Raw genomic sequence first — 16,160 nt, 5'->3', positions numbered from 1 at the left:
GTAAATTAAACTGCCTAGGTGGAATATTAACCCTACTATCAAAAAACTGGGGCAAAATATTTGAGGATTTGTATTTAAAGAAATGTGGTCCCACACTATATTACTGTATTTTGGCAATTAGGTGTCTTCTAATATAACACACAGTGCCCCTACCCTGTTGTCTAAAATGAAAGCCACTAGTTTATAAATCTTTCAGAACCCTTCACTAAAACATATTTATCAATCATCGTCATCATCATCATCATCAACCTGAACAAGAGCCAAGGATCACTGGACAAAGCAGGGAAGCCCACAACATCAGAAAGAGCAAGATACAGACAAAAAAAGTATCCTGGAGGAAATATAAGTATTAAAAAAATTCTAGATGGAAAACTTGGAGACCTTCAGCAAGTTCCTGCATCTATACAATAAAAACAGGATGCAATAAAAAAAGAAACCAAAAAAAACACTCTTGGAAATTAAAAAACAATTCAATAGAAATACCTGAAGATAAAATTAAGGAATCTCATAGAAAATAAAAGAAGAGAAAAGCTGTAAGATATTTAAAAAAAAAGGGGAGGGAGCCCAACATATATTAAGAGTCCAAAAAGAATAGAAAATAAAAAGGAGAGAATGAGAGAAGGGGTGAGTGGTGGGCGGAGGAGGACCCAGAGTTGAAGAGTCTAACCAGTTCACACAATAAATGAAAACCTAATTATGAAATTAACAGAACATTAAAGGTTAAAAGAAAGCTCTTGCAGGTTAAAAAAAAAAAAAAAAGGATGGGGCACGTCAAAAGGACAGAGGAGGAAATCTAAAACAACTTCCAATGGTCAAAGATGGAATAATTTGAGCAAGAAAATAAATAATGACAGTATTAGATTACAACCCAAAAAATAAATACTCATTAGTCCATAGTGATATAAATAAATAACTGAATAAACAAATAATTGGGGAAGAAGGTATAAATCTTCCTTACACAAGAATCACAACTAAAAATTGTAAAGCAATAAGGGAAATAAAAAATGACCTTTAGAACACCATAGTAATAACTGCTGCAGGCAAGATACAATGAGGAATGCTAACGTGAAAAGTTAGTATTTTCTTTAAAAAGAAACAGGATATTTGCGTAGACTCAAAGAACCTCCTCCAAAATATTTACTAATTACTGTGGTTGTTTTCATTTAAGTCCACAAATTCTCTGATACTCCTCCCTCCAGGAGGTGGAGCTTAATTCACCTCCCCTTGAGTGTGACGTGGACTTAGTGATTTAGCGACTTGCTTCCAATAAACAGTATGGAAAGAAAAAATAACTTCACAGTGGAGATACCTAGCACACACTATCTTAACCAATTCATCAAGGTTAACATGCCCAATAATAAAAAATACTGACAGCATGTAGTCCCTGATATAATGCGATGAAAAGGGCAGTAATGTCTCTGATATGCTTCCCAACAACAAGACTTCAATCTAATCACGAGAAAATATCAGACAAGTTGAGGGATATCCTACAAAATATCTAACCTTCCAAAGCATCAAAGTAAGAACAGACAAGGAAAGAATGAGGACATTTCACAGACTGCAGAAGACTAAAGAGCCATGACAAAGAAATACAACATGGGATTCTGGAGTGAATCTTGGAATAGAAAAAGCATATTTGTGGGAAAGTCTGTAGTTTAATTAATAGTATCGTACCAATGTTAATTTCTTAGTTTTCCTAACTTATTGTGGTTATGGAAGAGATTAGTATCAGAGGAAGGTGAGTGAAGGGTACATGAGAACTCTATACTATCTTTGGAACTCTTCTGTTAAGTGTAAAATTACCTCAAAATAAAATGCTACAGATAAACAAGCTCTTAAAAGTTCAAGGGGAAAAATTAGGTCACTGACAAAAAACCAAGAAAAGAATAACAAAGGACTATTAGTAAAACAGATGCAACAAGACAAGACAGCAGTGCCATTAACATTTTGAGTGAAGATCATTTTCAACCTAGAATTTTGTATTAGTCAAACTATCAATTAAGTGGAAAAGCAAAACAAAGACATTTTCAGACAAATTTACTTCCCATGCAGTTTTGTAATAAGGATTTCAGAATGTGTTCCAGTAACCAAGGGAGTAAACTGAAGATATGAGATCTTGAGAACATTAGATCCAAACCACAGAGCAGGGAAGAAAAGTCTCAAGACTACAGCTGTGCAGCAGCCCTAGAGAGGAATCAGGCTGTGTTCAATCAGAAAGCTGGAGACCTCCAGGATCAAGGAGACACTGGATTGAGTTGATACTCTTCTTGAAAAGTCAAAATAACAAAGAGAGATGATAAAGTTAGCTCACGCAAGGGGAAAAAAGGCAATTAGAAACTTTAGGAAAAAACAAAAAACATAGTACATTAGGTAGTCATAATATAATTATTATTTACTAATTTTCAATTTTAAGAACTAATAAGCTATTTAAAAAGAAGACAGTGCTTACTGAAGAGAATGTAAGCATTTTAACATCAACAGAGAGAGAGTAGAAGATTAGGTAAGAGAAGTTAGGAGGTGGAAGAGAGAGAAAATGAAGGACAGACACAGTAATATATCAGAGTGGTAAGTCAAGAGACAATGTCTGGCCTGCATACAGTTAAAAAAAGTGAATGTCGTCAGATGATGCAAAATGAGGAAAATTCTTAACTCTCAATGCAAGAAGTCAATAGATAGCGTCTAATACTGACAGATCAATACACAGTATAAGCCTATTATTTAAATATATGGCAGCCATCACAGGAAGAATAAAAATGTAAAAATAGTTAAAAAGATTAAATATGGTTTTCTCTGGGGAGTAGAAGTGGGTGAAACAAAGAGTCTCCTTAACATTGTAAGCTCTTCTATATGATTTGATTTTTAAATACCATATGCATGTATCATTTGGAAAAATCTTTTAAAATTTAGTTTACAGAAAAGAAAATGCACTATTTTCAGCAGTGAATAAAAATAACTCATTGATTCATTCATAGTAAGGTACTGACTGGGTTTCTACTTAGAGTAGTGGTGGGCATTAAATAAAACATGATTGTTGCCATGAATGGTCAAGGCTTTCAACTTAACATATTAACTGCTTAATTAATACTTATTTATTTCAAACGATATTGTTTCACATCCTTTTCAACTTTAATAAACACTCAGAAGTTACTATATTAAATCTTTAAAAGTAACATGGATATGCTGATATACTGATATTAAACTTAACATTTTTGAGAATAACATGTTTATTTTAATTAAACAATTTAGCGTACGATGTATTCAAGATATTTGAGGGTCGGCCCCGTGGCCAAGTGGTTAAGTTCGCCCACTCCACTTTGGTGGCCCGGGCTTTTGCAGGTTCGGATCCTGGGCGCGGACATGACAGAAACATGCTGAGGTGGCATCCCACATACCACAACTAGAAGGACCCACAATTAAAAATACACAGCTATGTACCGGGGGGCTTTGGGGAGAAAGAGGAAAAATAAAATCTTTAAAAAAAAAAAGATATTTGAAACACTGAAAGTAAAGCTTAAAGTACCTATTCAATTCTGAATTATTCAAGCCAATAGAAGACGATAATGGTGTGTATCAATGAAAACAAGAATAAAGAAAATTTGCCTGTAAGTCATTAATCTTTGGTCTCGAAGTATATGTATACATAAATCATTGGATAAATTTGTGTATCTGTATAAGTGTGAATGTGTGATAGAGAGGGACTTTAGAAACTCATTATTTCTCAAACAAAATGATGAAATCATAACGTGAGGCTCCAAATTAGAGAAAGCAGAAATTTTTGGTTTCCCTAATCTGTCCCCGTTGCTAATCCAGGGTGGAAACAGAGCACCCTCTTATATTCACATAAACAGGAAAGTATGTCTCTACAACAGACATCAATGTTGTTATGGGATTAATTTTTAATCACCATATTTGCCAATATGAATGGTGAGATGGCATTAGAAGCCCCAATGCAATACCATACAGAACATGATATAATGTATCCAGAATTTGAAATATGATGTACATCCGAAAAAAATAAAAATTAAAAAAAACAAAATAAAAACTTCCTTTTAATTAAAATTCTCAGTTTTAGCATAATGCTAACTCAGAGATTGAGTCAATATACTAAGAGTCATCTGTGCTACTAATTTATGAGCATATCAGACTATCATTTTATTTATGACTTTTAATAGATTTACCAACGATTTTTTCTTCTCTGAGATTATTTTCTACTGTAAAATGGAGTTAATTTCTATCTCACAGTGTTGCTATTAGAATCAAATGAGATAAAATATTTGAAGTATCTAATATATAGTAGCTGATCAATAAACATTAGTTCTATTTCCCCTTTGTTCTAGATATACCTTGGTACAAGTTAAAGTTTGAATTCTAATTCAAAAATTCATTCAAATTATTTATTCAATAATTAAACATTGAGTCTCAAATATACATACATGAGACAGGTTCTAAATAGAGAGGGTTGGTGTTCCATGCGAAAAAAAGAAAAGAAAATTGCCCAGCATATAACAAGACTTAAATAAAAGCCTCTAGGAATTAAAACAGTATAGTATTGGTGTAGGAACTGACAAATACAATAAATCTTCAAAACAAAGGACTCAGAAATCGAGCCACTCTTAAAGGGGACATTAATATACGAGAAAAGTTTCATTACAAATCAATGGAGAAAGAATGGGCTATTCAAGAAACGGCTGTTCACACAGAAGAAAAATAAAATTATATCTCTATTTCACTCCACCAAAAAAAAATTCTAGACTAATAAAAGACCAAACTTAGAAAAATAAAACCTTAAAGTCATTAGAAGAAAATGTGCTTAAAATTAAAAACTTATGATCTTGGGATAGGAGAGAATTTCATTAAAAAAATGCAGAAGACAAAAGAATGCATTTACATATTCTTATGTTTGACTAAATAAAAATGTAAAATTTGCATATGACAAAAGAAGTGCAAAGATAAAAGACTAGCAATATAGGGGTAAATTGCAATATATAAATCCGTAAGAAAAAGGAAAACAGAAACAAAACTGAGCAAATGAAATAATCAACAGAAAAAGAAATAGAAAAGACCAATAAAATGTACGAAAAGATGTTTAATCTTACTATAAGCAGGAAAAATACAATTTAAAAAATGAGAAGCGATTTTAGATTATCATTAACTTGCAAAGCCTGCCACTACTGAGTACTGGTGAACACACAGCAAAGTGAGAACTCTCAGTCACTGCTAGTGAAGTAGAGATGGTAAAAGCCACTTAGAGACTCTTTAGCAGTTATCTAGCAAAATCAAACATACACATTCTCTGTGATCCAACAATTCTACTTCTCGCACATGTTCACTGTATGTTCACAACAGCAAAGTTTGTGACAGCAAAAAAAACTAGCGATAATCTCAACAGTGTGGGAAATGGATTAATCCAGTGTGGTAGAGTCATGCAATAGAAGTTAAAAGAAACACACACATGTATACATACATATATACAAACTTGGACAGATCTCAAAATATAATGATAAGTGAAATTATGATACTGTAACATATCACTGACATAAAACTCAGTAATACACACAAAACAGTATTTTACACATATATCCATGAACAATGTATGTAACAGTATTAAAACTGTACTAAAAAGTTACACTTTAAATTCATGGTAACTGTTGTCTTTGAGAGGTAGGAGGACTAAGATGATGTCAACTTTATATGACTTGTTTTATAAAAAAATAACAGATAATATAACGTATTAACAGTTCTGAGTGAGAGTTAGGTGGGTATTTGTTACATTATTCTTCATAACTTTAGTCAATTTCCTGGACTGTAAAAACCAAAAACTAGTAAAGGTCACCAATAAGATCATACTCCAATTTTCTTTTCATCTATTTGAATACTGACAAAAAATAACATATATGAATTCAACATGCTAAGAATACAAGATAAACAAACGGAATAAATTCTAGAACATGTAATTATACCGATAAAGTTTACATAAAATGGAATAAAATATATCTCAGAAATGAGAAGAATTTTGATCCTAAACATCTTCCACATAATTTTTAAAGTGAATTCTCTTTAATTTGCATATTTCTAATTTGATAGCTAACTATCACCAAAATTTTCACTTACGTACTGAAAAAATAAGTCTCAAGCACAAGTCTTAAAATAACCCAACTAACCTGTATGGGTTCTTCTATGTCTCTGAAGCTCATCACTCCTTGTGAATCTTTTGCCACAAAACATCCAGTTGCATATAAAAGGTCTTTCTCCAGTATGCCAGCGAAGATGTGCTCGTAGGTGAGATGTTTTGCCATAAACTTTTCCACATCCTTCAATATGACAGATATGCTGTTTCTTTTTTCCTGGTTCATTACTGCCTCTAACAAAAACAAAAACCAAACATTTAATTACACTCCCAAATACCAAGCTTATAATTATGGGAAAATAAAAGAGAACAAAGGTAATTAAGTAAGCTTTTCTGAATGAGTTTTTAAAATTATGATGCCATAAGTATAAATTAAAAATCAGAAAAATTTCAATTAAAAAAAAACAACAAAAGACCAGGGCTACGTACTAAACTCAAAAGCGCTATGAAAACATGTTAATCTCAGAGAGTCTATGTTCTGCCATGGACTTCATGTTCATTTCCTAAGTAGTTTCTTCCCTTGGGGGAAAAAAATCTCTCTAAGCTTTTCAAGACACCCAAAACCCCAGTGAAACTGGTGAAAATTCTAAGAAACAAACAAACAAATATCATTTACAGTCTCTGGAAATGGCCCTATGGAGCATACGGCAAATAAAGAAACATTTATTCACGAAAATCAAACAGAAATCAGTAAGAGAGTGAAAAGTCTGGGATATCTGAACTAAGGCTTACTCCCTCTCTACCTCCTCCTTTCTACCTCCCTTGACATAGAAACACTACCCACTGGTGCAGCCAAGATTAGGGTTCGCTCTCCTCCCACCTTGCTGTTGAAAGGCTATCTCCCCAAGAAGGGCAGAGGATGTCAGCATTTCTCGTTTTACCCCCAGCTACCTGTTGCAGAGGTTAAGTTCCAGGTGAGTGTGGCTAACAGCTAGGAAACTCCTTCCACTCATCCTCAACTCCTGAGACACAGGGCTCTACGACTTGGATAGAGCATGATAAAAATACTGACATCCAGATCAACCTTGACCCAGCTCATTTGTAGCTCCTAAATCAGAGGTTCCAAGACAAGAGAAGCAAGCCAAGAAAACCTGAGGCTACTGTTGCCTGCCTGCCAGCAAGTGCTGAGCTCCTAGAGTAGAGATGCCAGTCAGAAATGTGCCACTACCTCAACCCCTAGTTCAAGAGCCATGACAAAGAGATTTCGGCCAGAAGGAGAGCACACCATAGAACAGAGGACTCCACATCTTTTCCCAAAGAAGCTGACTTCATTTGCAACAAAATGAGGTTTTCAGGTTTTAGTCTGAGCCTAAGGGCACTCAAATTAAAACCATTAAAACTGTGAAGATTGTTGCAAAAGGCAATTGGGAAGAGACTAATAGATTCAGTGGAGAAACAGGTTAAACTAAAAGCAGGCTGGCTGCGTTGCCAGAGACAAGGAGAAAAGAGGCAGCTGGGAGGAGCCCTCCAAGGGTTAGAATAAATGTCAAACAAAGATCTAGTGATCTAACTCCTAAAAAGGAATCTGATTGGATCAGTCTGTGCAGCAATATATGCTTCAGGACATTGTTAAAAACACACAGCAATCAGTTGGCAATTAGTGGAGCTTAACAACTGAGTGTGGCAGGGAAAGAGACAGTCAAAAAGATCCTGCCAAAAGCACTGTTATCCAGGGTCAATGTCAGAATATCCAAGTCTGTACCCACTGAAGAGTAACATGCTTTGTGTGTGAGGAAGGGGGTGATTCCATTAAAATAACCCAGCCAGTCACTAAATAAACAAGCAAACAAAAATAATAAGCTGTGGGGGCCGGCCTGGTGGGGTAGTAGTTAAGTTCGCACATTCCGCTTCGGCAGCCAGGGGTTCACCAGTTCAGCTCCCGGGTGCGGACATGGCACCATTTTGCAAGCCATGCTGTGGTAGGCGTCCTACACATAAAGTAGAGGAAGATGGGCATGGATGTTAGCTCAGGGCCAGTCTTCCTTGGCAAAAAGAGGAGGATTGGTGGCAGATGTTAGCTCAGGGCTCATCTTCCTCAAAAACTAATAATAATAATAATAAGCTGTGGGTGGGAGGAGGGTAGAGGGGCAGTACTAAGAGTTGCTACAATATATTATCTAAACTGCCTAGTTTCCAACAAAAAATTATGAGACATACAAAAAACAAAACAGAAAAAAAGTATGACCCATTACACCAGAAAATAAAGCATGTAAGAGAAACTGTCTGTGAGAGCATTCAGATTTAACAAGACTTCAAAGTAGCTATTATAAATATATTCAAAGAACTAAAGGACACCATAATTAAAGCAGCAAAGCAAGATATAATGACAATATCACGTCAAATAAAGAATATCAATAAAGAGTTAGAAATTATTAAAAAAAAAACCAACTGGAAATTCTGGAGATGAAAAGTACAACTGAAACGAAAAATTCACTAGAGGGACTCAAGAGAAGGAAGAAATAGCAAAATTGAAGATAGATCAATAGGCATTATGCAATCCAAAAACAGACAACAAAAAGAACAAAGAAAAATGAACAGAACGTCAGAGATGTTGGTTCAACACTAACATACAAATGAGAATACCAGCAGAAGAAGAGCGGTAAGGAGGGGAGGGAAGGCAGGGAGAGCAGGGAGAGGGAGGGAGAGGGAGGGAGGGAGAGAGAGAATGGAGCAGAAAAAAGTATTCAAAGAATAAATGGCAGAAAACTGACTGAAAAACATTAATCTACACATGCAGAAAGGTCAACAAACTCCAAGTAGGATAAATGCAGAGATCCACAGACACTTATACTAAAGATCCTGAAACCCAAAGACAAGGACAAAATCTTGAAAGCAGAAAGAGAAAAATGACTTGTCACTTACAAGGGAACCCCAGTAAGATCAAGAGCTGACTTCTCAGCAGAAACAATGGAGATCAGAAGGCAGTGGGAAAACATATTCAAAATACTCAAAGAAAAGAACTCAAACAGGAATCCTATATCCTGCAAAGCTATCTTTCAAAAATGAAGGTGAAATAAATATATTCCAAGAGAAACAGAGAGAAGTTGGTCCTAGCAGACCTGCTTTGCAAGACATTCTAAAGCAAGTTCTTCAAGCTGTAAGCAACTGAACCCAGAAGGTAATGCAAATGCACATGAAGAAACAAAAGAGCACCAGCAGAGGTAATTATGTAATTAAAAAGGACAGCTAGTGTTTCTTTCTTTTCTTAACTGATTCAAAAAGCAATTTTATAAAGTAATATGTTTAAAATGTATTGTCAAGCCTATAACATTATGGAAATGAAATATATGTAACATATTCGCCAATAACAGCAAAGGAGATTTGTGGGAACAAAGCCATACTGGGTTAAGGAAATGACCCCAGATGGCAACCCAAATCCTCCGGAACAAATAAAAAAAACTAAAAGGAGACATAAAATCATATAAAGTAATAACTATAACAACATATTGTTGAATCTGTAACATTTATAATATGTATAACAATAATACCACAAAAATAAGTCAAAGGGATATATAGATCCATATAGGGGTAGTGTTTCCATAACGCACTGAAATTAAGTTATTGTAAATCTTAAACTGATCATGATAAGTTAAAATGTATACGGTAAGGCCTAGAGCACCCACTGAGGAAATAACTCAAACTAATACAGTGAAAAAAAATCATTAACAAAATTAAAATGCTACATTATAATCACTTAATGCAGAAGAAAGCAGTAAAGGAGGAATAGAGGAACAAAAAAAGGCATCAGACATGGAAAATAAAAAGTAAAATGGAAGACAAATTCACCCATATCAGTAATAACATCAAATGTGACTAGATTATACAATCCAATCAAAAAATATTTTTTCAGATTGGACTTAAAAAAAAAAAATCCAAGCATACACTGTCTACAGGTGACAGATTTTACATTCAAAGATACAAAGAGATTCACGAAAGTAAAAATATAGAAAAAGATACCATGCAAACAACCACCAAAGAAAGCTGGAGTGGCTATACTGATATGAGATCAAATAAAACTTTAAAACAAAAGATATTATTCATGATAAAGAGGAAGATTTGACAAGGATAAGTGGGTTAATCCATCAGGAAGGTATAATGATTATAAACATACATGCACTTAAACAGGAGAGTAACAAGAGAGCACCAAAACAGATGAAGGAAAAACTGAAAGAAATTAAGGGAGAAATAGACAATTCAACAATCATAGTTGGAGATTTCAATACTCTAGTTTCAATGATGTTTTCGTAAAACAACTAGGCAGAAGATCAACAAGGAAAAAGAAGACTAACACTATAAACCTATAAATGAACTAGACCTAACAGACGTCCATGGAACACTCCACCCAATAACAGCATCCTTCTCAAGCAGGCATGGAACATTCTCCAGGACAGATCACATGGCTATGAAACAAATTTCAATAAATTTAAAAGAAATAACAAAGTATGTTTTCTGACCACAGTGGAATGAAAACAGAAATCAATTATAAGAGGAAACTGGAAAATTCACAAACATCTAGAAATTAAACAATGTATTCCTAAGTAACCAATGGTTCTTTCTTCTTTCAAAGAAGAAATTAAAAGGGAAATTACAGAAGACTTTGAGATGAATGAAAATGAAGACACAACATACCAAAACTTAGACGATGCACATAAAGCAGAGTTTAGAGGGAAATTTATAGCTGTAAATGTCTATATTAAAAAAGATCTTAAACCAACAACCTAACCTTCTATCTTAAGACGATGAAAGAGAAGCAAACTAAATCTAAAACAAAGCATGCAGAAATAAATAAAAATAAAAACTATTAGTAGTTTCAGCAAAAACTATTGAAATAGAGAATAGAGAAATAATACACAAAAATCAATGAAACCAAAAGCTGATTCTTTGAAAAGGTCAACAAAATTAACAAGCCTCTAGGTAAACTGAGCAAGAAAATACAGAAGATCCAAACTGCCAGAATCAGAAATGAAAGAGGGGACATCACTACCAACCTTACAGAAATGAAAAGGATTATACAGGAATGCCAAGAAGAATTGTATGCCTATTACTGAAATCACTTTGATGAGATAGACAAATTCCTAGAAAGATACAATGTAGCAAAACTGACTTAAAAACAATCAATCAGAAAAAACCCATAACAAGTAGAGACAGAATTAGCAGTCATGCCCCACATAAGGATGGGTTGCGTATACAACAGTAGTCCCAGAAGATTATAATGGAACTGAAAAGTTCCTATTGCCTAGTGACACCATAGCCATTGTAAAGTCATAGTGTAACACATTACTCAAATGTTTGTGGTGATGCTGATGACAGCACCAGGCATGTTATTGCCCGAGGACCTTGCTGTGGGACAAGATGTGGAGGTGGAAGACAGTGATATTGAGGATGCTAACCCTGTGTGGGTCTAGGCTAATGTGTGTTTTTGTATCTTAGTTTTTAACAAAAAAGTTTAAAAGTAAAAAAAATTAAAAATTTTAAACATAGAAAAAAGAGGGCCAGCCCAGTGGCATAGTGGTTAAGTTCACATGGTCCACTTTGGGAGCCAGGGTTCACAGGTTAGGATCCTGGGTGCAGGCCTACACACTGCTCATCAAGCCATGCTGAGGCAGTGTCCAACATACAAAATAGAGGAAGCTTGGCACACATGTTAGCTCAGGGACAATCTCCTTCACCAAGAAAAAAAAAAAGAAAAGAAAAGAAAAGAAAAACGCTTATAGAATAAGGACATAAAGAAAATATTTTTGTACAGCTATATGTGTTTGTGTTTTAAGCTAAGTGTTACTACAAAAGTCAAAGTTAAAAAAATTAAAAAGTTTATAAAGTAATAAAGTTACAGTAAACTAAGGTTCTTTATTAGTGAAGAAAAAAAAATTTCTTTTCCTAAATGTACGGTGTTTATAAAGTTTACAGTAGTGTCCAGTAACGTCCTAGGCCTTCACATTCACTCACCACTCACTCACTGACTCACCCAGAACAACTTCTAATCTTGCAAGCTCTATTCATGGTAAGTGCCCTATATAGGTGCACCATGTTTTATCTTTTATAGTGTATTTTTACTGTACCTTTTCTATGTTTAGATACACAAATACCATTGTGTTACAACTGCCTGCAGTATTCAGTACAGTAACATGCTGTACAGGAGCAACAAGCTAAACCATATAGCAGAAGTGTGTAGTAGGCTACACCATCTAGGTCTGTTTAAGCATACTTTATGATGTTCGCACAATGACAAAATCGCCTAACATCCCATTGCTGAGCGACACATGGCTGTAGTCAAAAAAATATCCACAATAAAAGCCCAGGACCAGATAGCTTCACTAGAGAATTCCACAAAATATTTATTAATACCAGTTCTTCACAAACTCTTTCAAATAATAAAACTAGACGGAACACTTCCCAACTCATTCTATGAGGCCAGTATTACCCTTACCAAAAGCAAAGACATTATAAGAAAAGAAAGCAACAAATATTTCTCATGAGCATAGATGCAAAAATCCTAAACACTAGAAAACCAAATCTAGAAACATCTAAAAGAATTATATACCACGACCAACTTGGATTTAGCCCATGAAAGCAAAAGTACTTTAACATCCAACAGTCCATTAATGTAATACACCATACTGACAGAATAAAAAACAGGAACTACATGATCATCTCAACAGAGAAAAGCTCCTGACACAATCCAATACCCTTTCACGACAAAAACACTCAACAAAGTAGGACTAGAAGAGAGCTTTCTTAACTTAATTACAGGCATATATGAAAAACCCAGAGCTAATATCATAGTTAATGGTGAAAGACTAGATGCTTTCTCTAAGATCAGGACAAAAACACATTAACTGATATAACACACCCACCATACAATTCACTCATTTAAAGTGTACATTTCAATGGTTTTTAATATATTCACAGAGTTATGCATCCATCACCATTAAGTTGTTTAAAATTTTTACATAATAAATGAAAAGAGAAAACCATAAAAAAAAGTATAAGGTACAAAGTAAAGGACCAGTGAAATCCCATTCCTAGAGTAACTCAGTTTAATCTCCTTCATAACAATGCCACATCTTAACTTCCGTGCTGCAAAGCTAGTGATGGTCCAATGATCAAAAGTACGCAGCCAATGGCTCGGTTTTAACTACTATTTGACGCCTTCCAGAGAGAGAGAGCTGGTAAGAGAGCATTTACCTTCCTTCTCCTTCCCTACAATTAGGACAGGAACAGGCAACTCTTCGAAGCCTCTTGCCAGGCTGCACCTCTTGATCAGAAGCTTGCTGGCCTTGCTGCAAATGCACTTGTGTGAGTTGGTCAGGACTAACAGCACCTATCGTTGCATTAGCAATTCCTCCCACTGCTACAGTCACCGGAGCTATCGTAGCTTGCTGGACTTTTACTCCATCTTGTCCTTGCTGCTGACCTAAAAATGGGGGAAGGGAAAAAAGAGTTTTATAATGTATTCTATTCCTAAAGAAAGGATAAAAAAAATTTCCATGTGGACATTTTAAAGCTACCATATTTGTTCTAATAGATAATCTGCATAAAGTACAAAAGTAAAGAGGTTAATGATTTATACTATGCCAATCCTCCTAAAATATAATATTCTTACTTTAGTAGCTCAGGCTGCCTCTATATCTGGTTCGTGGGACTACACATAAATCATTTAACCCACTTGTGGCTTAATTTCTCCATCTGTAAAATGAAGATAATAATACTTGCCACCTACCTACCTCACTGAAGTGCCGTGAGGATTCATGAGACTTTATTTGAAAAGCACTTTGAAATCCTCAGATGAAAGACGCTATATAAATACAAAGAATTATCATTTCCACAGTAAGCAACATATCTCATTCACTCCAAGAAAATACAGGAATGACAAGTAACTAAACAAAGGATTAAGTTTTATGGACACTTCTCATTCCTAATACTTTAAATTAAGCAAATATCTCTTTAGTGATGAGTCTTTTTTCAATTATACACATTAAGTCGTTTTTTAAAATGCAAAACCACCCATGATTATCACACACTGTCACTATCACCATAAAACAGATGTTTAGGATCTGTTATTACTTTATTCACTCATGTTATATAGCTTAGACCTCACCTCTCAGGCTAGTACATATACCAACTTGGCTTCTTCACCTAGGGAAAAACACAATAAACAGTACATAGTATGACAAAGGACATCTATTTACATGGGTTTAATTGATCTTGAAGTCCACATGGGTACACCTATATATATTCTTTCTTTCTTTCAACACAATTCTACTTTCTTCCCATCAGGTGTGGGATGGCAAGTATGTGAACGGACAGAAAACAAAATACCAATTTATGAAGGAATGCTCCCACCTCAGAGTGTTGATGTTAAGGATTAAATAAGTTAATTTCTACAAACCCCTTACTACAGTGCCTGGCACAGAATTGTTCACTACATGTTAGCTATTATTACTACCAATCTCCACTGAGTTGGATGGCAATACAAGAACAAAATATGGTAGCAGAAACAAACATGTGAGTATCAAGTATAAAACAGAAGGGCTTATTTTAAAGCTTAATGTGTAGTACTTTAAACATTGTGGAGCAACAAAGAAAGACACTAAAAATTAGCAAGTGAGAAAATAGAACACATTTTCTCAACAAAATTAAACCTATGACTTTCCCAGCCAAAGTCAATCTCACCCTCCTGTGTATTTACAACACTTTGAAACCTTTGGTAGCATCGATAACATAATACAAATAAAAAATATGTATTTTGTCACAGTTTTAGTACAGATACATATTTTAGTTTTTCTACTAAAGTTTATATTTTTGCTCCTCTTTGAATTCACATGGTATGATAGATAAAGCAATGCAAGTAAAGTCAAAAGTTGTGGATTCATGTCCTGTTTGCTGACTGCACTTGGAGATGCTCCATTTCCCCACCTCCGATAACGCCTACCTCCCTAAAATTCCTGTCCCCTATCTACTTTCAAGAGTTGTTTATGAAAATCAAGTTGATTTCCTAATGGGTAAAGGCTTTGTAAATTGTAAAGCAATACATAAATGTGAAGTATAATCCTGATGCCTCAACGTATCTTTTGAGCACATACAAGTTCACATGTCCAGTAAAACCAGATTCCTTAAGAATGACCTTGGCTAAGAAAACTATTCAAACTACTTGTGTATCTAGAAGCACAGTGATACACATACTCCCTGTTTACTGCAAAAAACATATTTCTGGAAATGGAGGTTCTATCACAGCCAGCACTATATAATGTCTTCATAGCTTGGTCCCTATGGAGATGCAGGTATTTTAAGCTGGCAAGTATTCTTTATATCCCCTGAAGTCCTGAGATATTTCTGGCCGTAAGTTTTCCAGCTACTGTTCATACAACAATTGGTCCTTCCTTTCAGGTTGCAATGATATTTAAGATGCTCGTCATTATATCAAAGAACTGCCCTCCTAATAGCCAAATCCAATGTGCATTTTCTCAAGGAGCATTACACGGTTGCTCTGCTGCATTTGCGTTTGACACCACTGACCACCCTGTCCTTGAAACCTGACTGCCTGAGCTAACTCCCTACATTCTCAGAAACCCCTTCCTCTCTGTTAGCTCTTCTTATCAGCATTTAAATCTAAACTTAAGTCACAATCTTAAAAGATTTCTCTACACTGGTTGCCTTTACTCCTCTTTTCCCATTCTTTCCTCAAACTACTGAAATCAGGTGTCCAACTCATCATTCTGCTAAAATGATGACAGAACTAACAATTTCTTCGTTTGTAAATCCAAAGATACTCTTCCCTTTGATCTTATTTCACCTCTCTGGAGCACCTGGAGCTGCTAATCCCACTCTCTTGTTGAAATGCTCTCCCCCTAGTGCTTCTCTGATACTACTCGCCACTGGGGTTCCTCCTCCTTCCCGAATCACCCCCACATCGATGCCTTTCCTAGGCTGCTCTTCAGGGTTCTGACTTCTCTTCTTCTCTCTCATTAGGTTAGCTCATCACTTTCATAACTTTTACTACTTACTATGTGTAAGCTGATGTCTACTAAATCTG

General features: G+C 35.1%; 1 protein-coding gene across 2 annotated transcripts in view; it reads right to left on the bottom strand.

Moving 5' to 3' along the window:
• SP4 (Sp4 transcription factor) overlaps window positions 1-16,160 on the bottom strand; it is a 77,201-nt gene that overhangs the window by 17,910 nt on the left and 43,131 nt on the right. For both annotated transcript variants that reach the window (XM_001497653.6, XM_023639346.2), the window contains exons 4-5: window positions 13,313-13,541; window positions 6,162-6,361 (exon numbers count right to left, since the gene is read on the bottom strand). In XM_001497653.6, coding sequence (XP_001497703.1) covers window positions 6,162-6,361; window positions 13,313-13,541 — 429 coding nt within the window. The remainder of the gene's footprint in view (window positions 1-6,161; window positions 6,362-13,312; window positions 13,542-16,160) is intronic.

Source organism: Equus caballus, chromosome 4, assembly GCF_041296265.1.
Source record: "Equus caballus isolate H_3958 breed thoroughbred chromosome 4, TB-T2T, whole genome shotgun sequence".
NCBI lineage: Eukaryota > Metazoa > Chordata > Mammalia > Perissodactyla > Equidae > Equus > Equus caballus.
This window is presented reverse-complemented; position numbering and strand designations above follow the sequence as displayed.